The following is a 17,366-nucleotide window of genomic DNA, read 5'->3' as shown; positions in this document are numbered from 1 at the left end:
TAAAAATGCAAGTAATTCCTCTTATCTGGCACAAAGATCAAACTGTGTGTGTGCGTGTGTGTGCACGTATGTGTGTGTGTGTGTGTGTGTTTTCCAGAAGGTTGTGTGCCCCACCCCTTCAGGGTTGCAGCTGCTTCCAATAAGAATGCTCTCGCAGACACACCCTGCCCCTGGATCTGCCAAACAGGACATTTGGCTCTGATTTATGTGTGCGTGTGCATGTGCGACTGTGTGTGTGTGTGTGTGCGCGCGCATGTGTGCATGAGGGTCTAACTTTTCTCTGAGAGGCCAAGACATCCAATATGATCGTAATCGCTCGCCCACAGACAATTACCGCACGCACGCATGTACGTACATGCACGTTTGAGCTTGTAGATCTGCTACTTTTGCTAATTTTGAATTTGAATCCTGAAAAGTAACCGTTTTGGACATGTTTACACCCAGGCGATTTGACACCTTTAGTTCTAGTTACTTTGATGATAGCCTGAAACGGCACTATGTTTTCTGCGCATAGAGGGGCGGAACAAACTAGCGCTGGAAACCGACACCAAATCCCTATTGGTTCACCAACCTATGAGCCCGCCTCCCCTCCCCTCCCCTCCCCCACTCCCCTCCTCCTCCTCCTCCTCCTCCTCCCCAGTAGAACGCAGCGGAGAACACTGAGGTCACCAAAGTTGGAGCAACGTTACTGGTTTAGCGAAATACAAGATTCACTCCCACTCACGCAGGCTTTTTTTCCCTTTCGCCTGCAGTTTCCGAGGAAACCGCAAAATATTATTACAAAACATTAACCACTTAAAGCCTCACTATGTACAGTTGGAGGCCATCGATATTGTCCTTTTCTTTTTGCTGAGGTTTGCGTGATCTGCGCAAAAGGACAGTTAACCCATTTTGGGCGGGAACCCCTTTTGGTGTTTTAAACATTATGTTATAATTTAGCTATTGAAGAATAGCAGATCTACAAGCTCATAGCGCGCCACCGAGTGGCGCGCTACGAGCTTGTAGGTCTGCTATTTTTGAAAAATCGTGAAAATATTTATTTCAGAAAACTGGAGGATTTAGAAGGATTTTTAAAAATGTTGAGGTCAGGCCTAAATGGGTCAAATGATAAGGGACAATATCGGTGGCACCCAACTGTATATACTCTCCGTTTGTCCAATCTGTATGGTAGAGTATGTTAATACAATACAACTTATACAATTGGGGTGGTTGTATTGTGTCTCCCTGGTCTTTTATCGAGACATTTAGATCGTGCCAAAGGTCATGTCTACACCTACACGCATTAGATTAGATTAGATTAGATTAGATTAGATTAGATTTATTGTCACTGCACATAGTATACAAATACTTTGACAATGAAATGAAGAGTGGCGTCTAGCCAGAAGTGCAATACACAGTAATGCAGTAAATGAGAGAATAAATGCAGAAAAATGTACAGTATGTACAGTAATGTATATTAGAATAAATAGTAATGAGTATGATGGTAGAACCAAGCATAATCTGGATAAGTACATGAGAAGAAATAACTGTACAGTGCAAGTAATGCATATATAGCATATATACAGTATGCACACCCACCCCACACATACCCACTCTCTCTAATGCTACTGAATATAAGCATGAGTTCAGATGGGTAGAGGAGAGGGATGGAGGGACGGAAGGGGGTCAGAGTTCAATGTCCTTGGGGGGGGGGGGGGGGACAGAGTTCAGCAGGGAGGCAGCAACAGGAAAGAAGCTGTTCCTGAGCCTACTAGTACGGGAGCCAATAGTTCTGTAGCGCCTCCCAGAAGGGAAAAGAGTCTGTGGATTGGATGAGAGGGGTCTTTCACAACACCTCTCGCCCTACGCAGACATCTCTGCCGCTGTAGGTCCTCGATGGAGGGGAGTTGTGTGCCGATGATGTATTGGGCAGTCTTGACTACCCGTTGCAGGATCTTCCGGTCAGAAACTGTGCAGTTGTTATACCACACTGAGACGCAGGTGGTTAATATGCTCTCAATGGTGCAGCGGTAAAAGTTCACTAGAATCCGTGGAGACAGGTGAGCCTTCCTCAGTCTCCTCAGGAAATAGAGACGCTGCTGCGCCTTTTTGTACAGGATGGAGCAGTTGAGAGCCCATGAGAGGTCCTCAGAGAGGTGGACACCCAGGAACTTAAAACTGGACACCCGCTCCACCACCGCCCGTTGATGTAGATGGGGGTGTGGTCACAGTGGTTGGCTCTCCTGTAGTCCACAATGAGCTCCTTTGTCTTTGTGGTGTTGAGAGCCAGGTTGTTGCTGGTGCACCACGCCGCCAGGTGCTGGACCTCCTCCCTGTAGGCCGACGCATTGTTGTTTTTAATCCGGCCTACTACCGTGGTGTCGTCCGCGAACTTGACAATGATGTTAGATCAGTGCACAGGAACGCAGTCGTGGGTGAAGAGGGAGTAGAGGAGAGGACTGAGCACACAGCCCTGTGGTACGCCAGTGTTCAGTGTCAGGGTGGAGGAGGTGTAGTTATCTAACCTGACAGACTGAGGTCTGTTGGTCAGAAAGTCCAGAATCCAGTTGCAGAGTGAAGTACTGATGCCAAGGTGATGCAGTTTGGTGACCAGTTTAGAGGGGATGATGGTGTTGAATGCAGAGCTGAAGTCGATCAACAGCATTCTTACATAGGTGTTGGTGAGTTCCAGGTGGGTCAGAGCTGTGTGTATTGTAGTGGAAATGGCCTCCTCAGTTGACCTGTTGTGACGGTAGGCATACTGATGAGGGTCCAGGGTCGGGGGTAGGCAGGTTTTCATGTGAGCCAGTACCAGCCTCTCAAAGCACTTTGTGATGATGGGGGTAAGTGCCACGGGGCGGAAGTCATTCAAGCTTGTTGCAGTGGAATGTTTAGGTACAGGCACGATGGTAGCGTTTTTTAGGCACTCAGGAATGACTGCCTGAGACAGAGAGAGATTGAATATGTAAACTCCTGCCAGCTGCTCAGCGCATGCCCTCAACACACGACCAGGAATGCCGTCAGGGCCCGCAGCCTTCCGTGCATTAACCCTGCTCAGTGTGGTGTATTCCTCACTGGTAGAGAGTGTGAGCGGTTGGTCACCTGGTGGAACGCTGGATTTGTCCCGGTCGAAGCGAGCGTAGAAGTGGTTCAGCTCGTCGGGCAGAGAGGAGCTGCTGGATCAGACACAAATTTTGACCTAATGGTCAAGCTTCAGTTTATCCCCTGAGCAAGCAGGCCGTCTCTATTAGCTCAATGGTAAAAATGTCAGCACTTGCGCAGGAGACCTGCGTTCAAATCTGAGGTGGAACAGTGAAGTTACATAGTGCCACTATGTAACTATGTAAATGTAGCTATGTAACTATGTAAATCTGGTATGCACCAATATGCATACCAAAGAGCATGATAATTGGCCACTGTCCTCCACAACAAGAGGTGTTCAATAATAACAGGCTCTGTGGTCATAATGGATCATAATAAGCTGCCTTTATCACAGTCAGTCAGTCTCTCTCGAAAATGGGATTTTTACTTGAGTCACACGTGACCCATAAAGGTTTTGGGAAACAGTGAATTACATAATAGTGCAGGAATTCCATACAAACACAGCTGCAGCCGCCTCCCCTCCTTCTAAACCTCAACTCAAGGGGAGGAGGACGCTTTAGAATGGCAATTTTATGAATGGCAATTTTATGAATGGAAATAAGATGGAAATAAGATTACAAAATGACAATACACAACATTTGTTGTGTATTGTCATTTTGTAATGTACAGTATGACAGTGTTTGTAGCAAAGTTTGAGTAAGAAAGGCTAAATTGTAGTAAAATGAAATTGGATATGACAGTATGTAGTATGAACATTTGTGAGCAATTGTATGCTGCATCACCATACTGTACTGTACCATACGGTATTGTACTGTATCATACTGTACTGTATTTAACTGTTGCGTACTGTACCATAATGTACTGTACTGTACCATGCTGTACTTACTTACTGTACTACTGTGCCAGACTGTACTATGCAGTAGCATACTGTACTGTAGTGTACTGTACTGCACTGTGTACCATGCTGTACTATACCATACGGTACTGTGTTTTAGTGTACTGTACCATGCAGTACTGTACTGTACCGTACTGTACCATACTGTACCATATTGTACTGTACCATACTGTGCTGTACCATACTGTACTGTACCAGACTGTACTGTGCCATACTGTACTGTACCATAGTACTGTACCATACTGTACTGTTCCATACCGTACCATACTCGTACTGTACCATACTGTTCTGAACTGTAGCAAACTGTAGCATAGTGTACTGCACCTAACTGTACTGTACCATACTGTACTGAACTGTAGCAAACTGTAGCATAGTGTACTGCACCTAACTGTACTGTACTGTACGGTATCGTATCAATGGTGGTGGAAACTGGAAGGTGGGCTGAGAGAAGAGGTCCCAAAGCTGTGGGGTTTCAATTGTGTAGCAAGAGATGAGCTGCATTACTACATGTACAAGAAGTCTACAAGATTAGAGGATGTAGAAGAATTGTTATTTTGACCAACGTTTGCCTGTTAGCTCTCCTATGGATGGTAATCAATAAGTCATCAATACAGCATAGAAATGTGGACATCATCTTATTCAACGACATCAAAACATTCTAAGTTTTGGATCTGCAAAGCTCATCAAGATAGATAGATAGATAGATAGATAAAACCTTTCTATTTAGTGAGGACCAGGAAAACACATGTCTATTTCTCAAATTCTACTATACTTGTAGACACACACACACACACACGATGAGTTTTGCAGGCAGCCTCTCACCTCAGGCAGATTCTTGGATGACTTGTTTAGTATTCCCACAGCGCTGGCTTGTCTGAGCCTTCAATGACAGCCAGGGAACACTTTATTGTGTGCACATGGTGTGGACACACACACACACACACACACACACACACACACACACACACACACACACACACACACACACACACACACACACACACACACACACACACACACACACACACACACACACACACACACACACACACACACACACACACACACACACACACACACACACACACACACACACACACACACACACACACACACACACACACACACACACACAAATTTTCCTGGTCATCACAAAATAAATACTTGTTGTACGTGTTATGGTTAAAATGTTTTCTTGAAGTTAGGCTTACAAGGAAAAAGACCAAAAATAGACGATCTACAACCTCACAACATGGTGCAGTTCGTTGGTAAAATGTGCTAAAACGTTGATGTCCTCACAAGTATAGTAATATAAACGTGTGTGCCCGTGCGTGCGTGCGCACGCAACCACAAGGGCACACATATGGTCGGTGGGATCCACACACATGGCCAGCCGTTCTGTCGTCAAGCCTCCACAGAGAGGAGTGGAGAGAGAAAGGGATGAATAGAGGCTTTTCAGGCCTGAAACAGGAGCCTCCATTCACCCATTACAGACAGAAGGCAACCCTACAGCAGTCGTTCTCAACCTGTGGGTCGGGACCCCCAGGGGGTTCCCCACATGATGTTGGGCCCTTGGGGGGGTCCCCGGGGGGAGTTCCTCAGATGACACTGAAGTAGGGCTTTAACAGCTTGTGATTTTTGCATGTCGACTTGCCGTCAGTAAAAGTTGTAGTCGAGTCGACTACAACTTCTGACACGGTGCAGTTCAGCTGGGCAATCAGTGGGACAAAGCATGCAGCTGTGGAGCGGCCAGGGAAGGCACATCAGTGTTGATTCCGTCAACTAAAGCTTGACGAAAAATGTTCGTTGACTACCTTTTTTTACTGACGAAAACTGAATAAAAACTAAATAAGAACTAGGCTATGAAGACTAAAACTAAGACTAAATATACTGACAACTTCATCAACAAATAAAAACTAGACTAAAATGACAAGTCATTTTATGCTCAGTTGCATGCTGAAAATAGCAGATCTACAAGATCACAATGCGTCGCAGTGCAACGACTGATATTTAGTCGACTAAAACTAAAACATTTCAGATTACTAAAACTAAATCAAAGTGTTAATCAGAGCAAACTGGATGCAGAGGCAGGGAAACGCAATGCCACTTGTAAGGTGTCTAAGCATAGAAGATGACAAGAGTTTGCGGGCAGAATCTTCAGATGATTAATAACGTGTGGGGGGGGGGGGGGGGGGTTGTGCCTGTGTTTCTGTGTGGCGTACACACAAGCCTGTACCTGTGTGTGTGCCTGTGTGTGCCTGTGTGTGTGTGTGCCTGGGCGTGTGTGTGTGTATGCGTGTGTGTGTGTGTGTGTGTGTGTGTGTGTGTGTGTGTGTGTGTGCGCGCACCTCAAGCCCATCTCATTCCTCGTGGAGAGATAAGTGAAACCAGCTCCGTCGGCACGGGCTTAATGACTGAAGCCGTTTCCATTTAGGTGGGATCATCAGGACTTGTGTGACTGTGGGTGCAGCACACACGCGTGCATTCATTGTGCACATTAAGCATTCTTGTGTGGAGCCTTTGTGCGCGCATATGTGTGTGTGTGTGTGTGTGTGTGTGTGTGTGTGTGTGTGTGTGTGTGCAGCCGTGCACGCATGTGTGCATGTGCGTGTGTGTGAGAGAGAGTGAGTGAGTCAGTGCAGAGAACAAGCCTGTCAAATTGGTGCCACACAATCCAGCTCTTCAATCTCCCTCCCCATCAAACTGACTCCAGGCTTCTCTCTGCATAACAGACTGACAGACTGACTTATTGACGACTGGCTGACTGACTAACTAGTAGATGAAGATGCAGAGCCAGGCTCCACTCTGCAGGCCTCCACTACACCGTACAATGTGTCACCCTCATAGCTTAGTTAGTGTGGTTGCCTATGGGCAACCATACTATTGTTCCCCTTACCTTTTCTTTATTGTTTATTGTTTTCTTTCTGTATAAACTTTTTTCTGCCGTGCTACTCCTCCCACAGTTTTTGCCGCACACACTTGAGCCAGATGTCAAAACGACCGGCTTTATCGGGAATCGTGTGCTATCTCCTTGCTAAGACATCCGTTGTATAGTTTAATTGATATGAATTAATTAGTGAATTAATTTTCCCCATTCACTTGAATGGGAAAATGCCAAAACTCACATTCAACCATTTATTCCTCTGAGACCTTAAGGGCTGTAGTTACAACAATTGGAAGGGAGGTTCATAATAATTACGAAAATTAATTAACTTATGATTACATCGGTCGGCCTCATGGTGGCGCTATAACAGCCCACTTTACGTTTTGCCTTCTAACTCTTGACCCGTAGGTCATAAAAAGAACATTATTTTTCCCTGGATTCCTTGGGTCATGACGCATCTCCCCATATAGGCCACGCCCATTTGCGTCAGGATAGATTTTCCACCATTTTGAATTTTCTTCAAAACACACTTTTGGATCCTCCAGCTACAGATTTTGGCCAAATCTCACAAGAATCGGTACACATGATCTCCGGACCTATCCGATTAAAACAGCAGAGTCAGAATTTTGATAGTACATATCGTTCGTCCGTAATCAGCTTCCAAAGTTAGTGGGAGGGGCCTATTTTACAAAAAATGCCACAATTCACGTACGGAATGTCCGATCCATCCCAAATCCGAATCACATGTCGAGGGTGGCTTAATCAACGCAATTCCATTTTCATCCATAGGGGGCGCTACAATTGCAAAAACAATTACCCGTTTGTTGCAAAAACATGATTTTGGGGGGGAAAAAACACTTACACATGATCACAAGGGTGACTTGACATTGTCATTGGCTAGCAAAATTACCGGGAGGGGCCTATATCAGCGAGTGAGGCAACCACACTTTGCAATTTCCCAGAATTGCTTCTTTCTAGTTTATATTTAGTTATTGTCGTGAAGAAAAGTGGACGAACATTTTTCGTCATCGTTTTAGCCGACGAAATTAACACTGCCTCACAGCCCCCCCCCCCCCCCCCCCCCCCACACACACACACACACACACACACAACTGCACTAACATTTTAGAATGGTAATATATTATACTAAAAGCAAATTGTTTTTTGCCATTTTCAACCCAACCCCTCAAGTCTGAGTTTAATTGTGTGCCAAAATATTCTGGGTGAGCGAGGCCAAGCCAGGCTTTTTTGTAACTACAAAACGACCAGGAAAACGGTCCTCACAATGTCGAAGTACACACACACAGTTCACTCTCCCTCTCTCACCCTGGCCAACACTCGGAGCATCACAGGACCCAGACTCTTCTCCCCCCTGGCTCCCAAGCTGCAGCATTCGGCACACACACGCACACACACGCACACACACACACACACACACCCCTTTCTTCTCCCTATCCAATCTAACCGCTTCTGCAGAGCCTGTGAGCGTGAGAGCTCCTTTATTCTCGCCTCACCTGTCGGAGCGAATAACAATGTTCTCTTTGCTGCGGCAGTACAGAAAATGTTGCAACTCGCACAACTCGCCCTGTAACTTTTGAGAGCCTTTCCCTCAGGCAGGTAATGGGTGAAGAGAAAGAAAAAGCGTGGTTGCCCTCCGGGAATCGAAGCGAGGTGCACAAATAAGTACTTTTAGTAGTTTGTCCTGCTTCAGTAAAAGTAACAATAAAATTATGTTATTATGACAGACAGGGACAATAGGTGGTACTCAGACATAGGGACATACACACACACACACACACACTCAGTCACTCTTGGGAGCACTTGGCACCGCTTAAAAATAAGATGTGTGGTGTGTGTGCGTGTGCGTGTGCGTGTGCGTGTGTGCGTGCGTGCGTGCGTGCGTGCGTGCGTGCGTGCGTGCCACTCACAGCCTCGGTGTGGATGGGGTGCACGGAGAACAGGAGCGCCGCGAGGAAGGCGGGTCGTGGGTCACGGAACACACAGCGCTCACACGTGTGCATGAACAGGCAGGTCACGGCCGAGTGCAGACACACGTTCACCACATGGAAGTAGAACGGAGTCATACCGCCTAGAAGGATGTTCAACCTGAGAGAGAGAGAGAGAGAGAGAGACATATCAAGTGAATGCAAAACATTGAATTATTGCGGCCAGTTGTTTTAAAAGTTTATCCCAAACCAGTGTCGATTTCGTCGATGATGATACTATGACGAAAAATGTTTGTCGACTCCCTTTTTTCACTGACCAAAACGAATTAACGAATTCGAATTAATGTGTAAAACCTGTTGCACAAAGTTTGAACTGATCTATTAAACAGCATCTTAAGAATTAGGTTTTACCCTGCCTCGTGGTGGCTTGCAGTGGTGGAAAGTAACTGAGTACATTTAATTAAGTACTGTACTTAAGTACAATTTTGAGTATTTCCAATTTTCAGTTATTTTACTTGAATTACTAGTTACTTTACAAAGATTTTGATTATCATTACAAAACATACATTAACCACTTCAGCCCTATATACAATTCGGCCATTTGAAAACGTGTTGTGTTGTGAGCTTGTAGATCTGTCATTTTCAAAAGATTATTATACATTTGAAAACTTGAAATGGGACATTCTGCACAATGAGTATACTTTTGGTACTTTAAGTATATTTTGATGGCAATACTTTTATACTTTTACTCAAGTATATTTTGAATTCCAGACTTGTACTTGTAACAGAGTAGTTCTACATTGCATTATTGATACTTTTACTTGAGTAAAACATGCAAGTACTTTTTCCACTGCTGGTGGCTTATGAACACACTCGCACTCGCTACACTGAGCATTGGATTCTTGGGATTCAAATCACACACACTGCTTAAGCTCTATCAATATGTAATTCGTTGGGAGGAATCGATCCTACTCGATGTACATTGTGACAATCTCTTTAGGCTGACGCGAGAATCTCAATCCTTGTCTCATCATAATAACCCAAAGTGTAGTGAGCCATCGATTCAGATTCTTTTACACATTCGCTGCCTTTTAGATTATAATTGCCTTGCCTTGCGTTGAATACACCATTCTCATCTCATTGTAAAAACCCACCAGCAGCCAATAATGGCAGATTCAATTACATAGCCGCTCTAAGAATCAGTCTCTTCTTCCTTTATCAAACTACTACAGTATATTAATATGAAATGCCCTGCTCTGAATAATCCCTCTCTTTGAAGATCAAAGGCTTTGCAGACCAGAACAAAAATCGCAAGTTTGAACAGAACACCGCTTTGGATAAAAAAAGAGCACATTGCGGATTTTACATTAAAAGGAATCAGCTTCTTTTTCATAATTATGTTTAATGCACATAGTATGTATTTAGCACGCTGCGACACATTGTGAGCTTGTAGAGCGGCTATTTTCAGCATGAAACCAAGTGTAAAATCTGCCATTACGACGGCATCAAGGACGCCAAAATACATTTCAGTGGACAAAATCAATCAGATTTAATCAACTAAAATCTTACGATATTTAGTCCACTAAAACAAAAGACTATAAACTAAATGAACACTACTGGGGATATGTGGTAGCCTATCAAAGAAAAACGGAAATTCCATTATGAATGACATATCTCTGATAATAATTAAAACTGTGTCTCTGATGGTAACTGGTGATAATGTAACTCAACGCCGCCATTTGATTAATAACCTCGAGAAGAATATTCTGTCCTTTCCTGTCCCTAGTCCATTGTGCTCTACGAATGCGATGGCTTGTAGCCATTTTAGCCTCAAGATGATGATACAGATCTGCCGTCAGAGCTGATAGAAGTAAAAGAAGTAGGTCGGGAGTGGCTTATTGTCGGTATCAGCCGGTAACACGCAGGAGTCTACCCCAGTTACAACGCGCTAGACCCCTGGGAGATGGATTGCTGAGGTGGAGCGCCACACCAAAGGCGAGAGCTCAGCTACCCGCTACCCGCTACCCAAAGCTGATAAGTCACCCTGTTTTTTATAGTTGAGCTGAAACATTTGTTTTTAATTTTAACACGTTCAGACCACAACCTCAGTCATATTGTGCACATAATTATATATGCTGCTCAAAATAAAAATCACAATTTTGTATTGTGATATCAAAATCCAATTTTAATTTCTTCCTACTAGACCGTCGCAGTCGGCCACCGGCCTACTTGGGAACGATGCAACTTGGGAACCTAATGATATACATTGCCATAGCACCCGTTTTAACTGTCAGCCGGTGTCCCACATGGAGATCTGTGTGTGCCTGTGTGTGTGTGAAGACTGCAAACTGAAAAGTGTACTTGGCAATCAATTGGGCCCACTGGCAGAGCCTGATTGGTTGAGCCTCAATTGGCTGAGGCAGAGGCTGGAAATTGCACAGGTGAAAGGAGTTGGCCTCATTAGGCCCACTGGCAGAGCCTGGCCCAGGTGAAAGGAGTTGGCCTCATTAGGCCCACTGGCAGAGACCAGAGCCCTGGCACTGCACTCCCTGTGGGGGTGTGGAACGCGTGTGTCGAATGTGAAGTCGGTGGGTCAAACAGTTCTCGAGTTAAGTGCAATACAACCGCACACGCACACACGCACGCACACAGAGACGTGGCGCATTTATAGTAGGATGAAACAAAATATGACGTGTGCCGCCCTACATTCAGCACAAGTGGGAATTCTCCTTTTGACAAAAAACACGTGACAGAAGTGGCTGCTGCTGCATGGGTCAGGACTCTCCCGTTTCGAATGCCATCAATGCATTGAAAGGGACAAAAATCACGTTTAATCAGAGCATTGAATGCTCTCAGTAGCTGTCTACTGACCTACCAAGATCTCAATAGTTTGCATTCTGTGCGTTTGATCACGGATACTGTTTTGACAGCGACGCGTTGTCGACGGACTACGTGGCCGGTTAAATCTGATATGAGGTTAGGGGACTTAGTGGCTGGTTAAAACTGATATGAGTTTAACTTCAACTCCCGATGCCGACGACCTTTGCTGCGTGTCACTCCCCATTTCTTTTCCCCATTTCCTGTCAGCTTACTGAAAAACTCTCAAATAAAGCCACGGCAGAAAAAGCCCCGCAAAAAAAGATTTAAAAAAATAAAAAGGTTAGGGGACTCACGTGGCCGGTTAAGAGTTAGGGTTAGAATTAGTGTCGGACAACGCATGTCGTCACTGTCAACAGTAGCCGTGAACAACGCACATAATGCAGCCTACTGAATTTCTCCAAAGCATCACAATATAACGTTTCCGCTGGAGACGGTTACGGTAGGTCAGTCCCTTTCAATGCATTGACCTCTCTCACTACGTGCACCTCCCGCCAAGGTTCTGGACGTTGAACTGGCATTGACTCAATTGGCCATAACATTAATCAATATAAAAACAGATCTCTAGGGTGAGTCATCGCAACCTGGAGGACATTCCTCTGGTACAGTGGTTCTCAGACAGTTTTGTCTCTGAGGTCACCCCTGTAAAAAAATGTATTTTTCACCCACGGCAACCCTGAATTACATTGTTAATTTATAGAACCTTACATTACGTTTATTACGGGACATACATTTGTAAATCTTACCCCCTAAGATACAGTATGTCACACGCAATATTTGAGAGAATATCCGTTTTCATTAGGACAGATTGTATACAACATTTATATTAATTTTAACCACTTGAACCACAGCATCGCTATTATGAGTGAAACATTCAGAAATTAGCCGATCTACAAGCTCACAAGTTGTTGATGCGTTGTGAGCTTGTAGATCGGCTATTTTTGAAAAAGAATGCAGGGTCTAAGTGGTTAAACTGAAGTGAAAAGGATAGGATACATTCCAAATATTGTATTCTGTGGCACCCCTGGACTTGCGTCACGGCACCCATGGTACATAACATGGACTGTTTGACAGTGCGGGGCGAGAGGAGCTGGGCTTTGTGTCACTGCTCAGCCGCATGTCCCTGGAGACACAGCGTCCTCTGATGTCTCGCTGGTGGAGGAGGTGGAGGGGAACTGACAGGTGAGATGACACAGCACTCTCGTCCTCTCTCTCACACCGCACAGCAGCAGGAGTGGAGCGGGACGCACGCACGCACGCACCATTGGTCTATCCTGGTATAGCCCACCACTAATTATTCCAGAGGCGACTGTATCAGCAAGTAAGGGCTGTGGAGTACATTTTTCTCCCGAACACCCCCTGCAACGTAAGGTGATACATTACACTACACTGGAGGGGGAGCAGTCTAAAATAGCATCACCTTTTGGGTCATATTGTGGAAAATCTCTCGAGGGAATGATTGGGGGGTTCTTTAACACCTTGAAAGGATAATCATCACAGCTTAGTTTTTATTTTGTTTTCGTCAGTGAAGAAAGGTAGTCTACGAGCATTTTTCGTCATCGTTTTAGTCGACAAAATCAGCACTGCTCCAGTACACTGTAAAGTCCTCTGTGCTATTTTAACTCACAGTTACAAATGGATACGTTAACGGAGGGATTTGACTGTACGTGTATAAAAAGAGCATGTAACAGGAGTGACTGAGGTAGACGCAGAAAACAGAACCAGATGGAAACGGATGATCCGCTGTGTCAACCCCTGATGGGAATTGTCCGAAAGAAGATGATGCAATTTAAAAAGAGCATGAATCCAATCCCTCCTCCTGTTTCTCATTATGAACATGAAAACGGCGTTCTGTGATCTTTTTCTTTTTCACCGTCTTCCTTGTCATCCCTTGTTATGCACTTTCTCGTTGACTCGTTTACTTCAAAGTCATTTCACGCTGACGCGTCTATAGGATGAGATGAGAGGATGAGACTAGTGTCTATACCCTCTCATCCTCCTTCCTCTCCCCAGGGTTCCTTCCACCTGAGCTATAAATGTGTGCACCCCCCACTAGCTCTTTACCGTCGCTTTGACATCATTTCTTCTATTCGCTTCTCTTTTACTCACACGCCTCCTCGTGTGTGCCCGTAAGAATGTTGTTTAGATGGAATGTTGTTTAGACAGATGCTACGTGTGATGTTTACAACCCTGTTGGAGTTGGAAACAGTCTCTATAATGGTGGAGAGACACCTTTAGAGAACTGGACTAGAGTTTCAACTGTACTTTGGCCACTTGTTACGTCCACAGTACACCAAATATCTTCACCGGAAATAGGCGATCTACAAGCTCCACAATAATTGCAATTATGTGACCTGCTACTTTTGGCTATAATGTTCCCCCCAAAATATGGTTCAAGTGGTTAAGCTTCTTTATTGTTACGTCTTGTGTGCAGTTACATAAGTACTTTTTTTGGTTTCCTCAGACATCCTGATGGAAATACAGTGGCCACAAACAGTACAGCAGTTCAAAATACAGATCACAGGGCAAACGTTTTTGTAGTACATTGCAGTAGCATAGTAACGTGATAAACAACATTAGACTATTGTTGTTTATAGTGATAGGAAAGAGGAAGACAAAGCAAGCATCTATACATTACATAACTGTATATCGTCTGTCGGGCGGAAACATCATATGTCAAAAACTGTGATTTTAAACAGGATTCAAATTCAAAAACAGCAAAAGCAGCAAATCGACAAGCTCAAAACAAGCTCACAGCTTTCGAGCTTGCAGATCTGCTACTTTCGATGCTATTGTGTGATGCTGTAGCGTGATCAAGAAGATTGTTAGATTATTCTCAGCTCATTCTGGATAAAAAGCATCTGCTTAATTGTCACTGTCTGACAGAAGCCTAGTATCTCCGTATTTCAACGTTGTGTGTCCCCTCCCCACCCGTAACTTAAACACATTTACCGCCAAGAACGTCTATAGACGTCCTATCAAACCCAACGCTTCACTGTCAAAGACGTGTATAGTTGTTCAATGGTCTTTTCAGTGGTTTACGATAGATCACTTCTCTTCGCCATCGTATGACCGGTTTATCGCGGATTCTTTTCCCAGATTGGGTTTTGGGTCAAAATAAACTTTTTTTAACGGCCCATAACTAAAGAAGCAGTTCGTCACTGCACACGTTTGTGTACATTCGGTTCATGTCTCAGGTCTCGTGGGACTTCAAAATAAGGGTTTTCACTGAAAAACACTGCACTGGCAGTGGCAGAAGAATTCGTTAATTAAACCTGGCAGTTAATAATGTGTTAACAACTTAACACCCTACTACAAAACAATAGACCTCACAACAAATGCTGCATGAACTGTAAATTATCTCACAGGCCAGTTGTTTCTCCGTCCACTGCGCTGCTCATCAGCGCTTGACTTCATGGCACACTGCGCAAGTTTGTGTTTATTAGTGCATGCGTGTGTGCGTGTGTGTCTCTCCTCCATCTTGAAGATATCTACAAGGTCCCCAAGTGATCACAGGCACAGACTGCTACACAGAGCCCCCCCAGGTCCCCGCGGCGCTGGCACACTACAGGCGTGTGCACACAAGTGTGAATATCATTGTCTGCCCATGTGTGACCACAAATAAAAATGACCCCAAAGAGCACAGGTGTGGAATAAACCACACGTGAATCCATGTTGATTTTGACAGCAGATTTTTTTATTTGGTTTTGGTCATAGTCTCTTGAATAAAATTCCATTTAGTTTTGTCACCTTTTAGTCATCTGAAATATTTTAGTTTTAGTCTAGTTTTAGTTGACAAAATATAATGAGATTTTAGTCGACTAAAACTACAGTTGATTTACAATACACCATTAATCGACGCCAAGGGCACAGGTGTGGAAAGCGTGAATGTGACCAAGCGACGTCCTCCGCTGTAAACCTGGCCTTCACGGAGAAAGAAAAATGCCTTGCGTCTTAATTCGTCCTGAGCTACTGCAGCAGGAAGCAATTTAAATTGGGGCTCACTGCTGCTAGTCTTGGAGTGATTAATTTAGCAGCCCGTACTGATGCGAGAGACTGAATGAGGCCTGGCGTGGAGCTGACAGCTAAATAGCTCTGCTGGGATAGCGTCCAAAAAAAAGGAAAAAGAACCCTTCTAAAGAACAATAATGGTAAAGAAAGACTGATTTACAGAATCACCTCCACTGTCAATGGCCATTATAGTGCTCTCTCTCCCTTTCTCAATGTGATTGTGTGCGCGCGTGGGTGTGTGTGTTTCGAGCCACTTTACTGAGAGCAAAGCGCCGGTGAATGAAGAAGCATGATTAAACCTATAGATGTTCAACAACGGTAACTCTGGGGGCAAGGCTTGCATGCAGCTGCTTCTACACTGGAAGGCCAACTACTACTGCAGTGGTTCTCTGCCGTGGATGTTTCATCCACGGCACCCCTGAATTACATTGTGACTTTATTGCACCTTTTGTGATATTAACGGTACAGTATGTAAATCTTTTCCCCAAAGATACAGTATGTCACGAGGAAAACTGGAGAGATGTTTCCATTAGGACATACTGAAATTCTGGGGGGGAACATTCACCAAGAATAGCAGATCTACGCCCACAACGAGTCACGTTGTGAACTTGTAGATCTGCTATTTTTGGTGAAGAGACTTGGTGTACTGTAGGCTGAAAAATAATGTACCACTACCAAGCACAGTTGAACTCAGGTCAGTTTTACCAAGTATACAGTAGATGGTCTAAAGTGGCCGAACTGCCATGGCACCCACTTTGAGAAGCCCTGCTATAGATGCTCAACAACGGTACCTCTGGAGGGAAGGCCTGCATGCAGCTGCGATCTACACTGGAAGGCCAACTACTACTGTGTGTACTATAGTGGTCCTCAGGCTCAATCTTGTCCGGATAATTCAGGGCCCACTTGAACATCTCGACAAGCGTTCCGGCTGCCGTGTTAAGTGGTCAGATCAGATGGGTGGGCCGCGGGCATTTTCAGAGCATGCTTATTTTAACAATCAACCAAACTATTTATGTTCCGGCTCGGATGGACGGAACCAATGTAGCATAATTTAAGTTAATATTTATCGGTATCACACAATGAAAACTTTTATCAAGGTTTTAAAGAAAGAAAATACCACACATTTATTTTATGTTATATTATATTATCATTAAAATCTCAATTATTTGGGGGCCCCAGTTTGCACTATAGTATCCCCCTGGCCCACAGGTTAGACCATCATTGCACAACACCACCACCTCACTATTAACACTGCAGAAAAAACATCTGTTTGTTGTTTCTATCTCTGTCTGTCTCTCTCTCTCACACACACGCGCGCAGCCACACACTCTATTCAGAGCAGGTCTTTGTTATCTTCTCTCCACTGTGATAGATGTAGATTTGTCAAAAGAGAAGGAAAAAAGAAATCGAGCATCTTTGAAATCTCTCTCTCTCTCTCTTAGACTGTTGCAACGCACTGGGAGGAGTTGGCACATTGGTTGATAGTGCTGTGCAATGTGTGTGTGTGTGTGTGTGTGTATGTGTGTGTGTGTGTGTGTGTGTGTGTGCGCGCGTGTGTGTGTTGGGCTAATGTCCCCCCCCCCCCCAGAATAATATGGATGCTGGAGAGCAAGAGGTTAACAAAAGTGGCATTTAGAGAGTTTTAAGCATATTATGATTACCGTGATAATGT

At 44.5% G+C, this 17,366-nt stretch overlaps 1 protein-coding gene across 2 annotated transcripts in view; it reads right to left on the bottom strand.

Moving 5' to 3' along the window:
- Positions 1 to 17,366, bottom strand: part of tmtc1 (transmembrane O-mannosyltransferase targeting cadherins 1) — a 77,378-nt gene that overhangs the window by 57,428 nt on the left and 2,584 nt on the right. For both annotated transcript variants that reach the window (XM_079494633.1, XM_079494634.1), the window contains exon 2: positions 8,789 to 8,966. In XM_079494633.1, coding sequence (XP_079350759.1) covers positions 8,789 to 8,966 — 178 coding nt within the window. The remainder of the gene's footprint in view (positions 1 to 8,788; positions 8,967 to 17,366) is intronic.

This window comes from Electrona antarctica, assembly GCF_951216825.1.
Source record: "Electrona antarctica genome assembly, chromosome: 23".
Classification (NCBI taxonomy): Eukaryota; Metazoa; Chordata; class Actinopteri; order Myctophiformes; family Myctophidae; genus Electrona; species Electrona antarctica.
The sequence above is the reverse complement of the archived record's forward strand: the minus strand, read 5'-3'. Positions and strand labels throughout refer to the sequence as shown.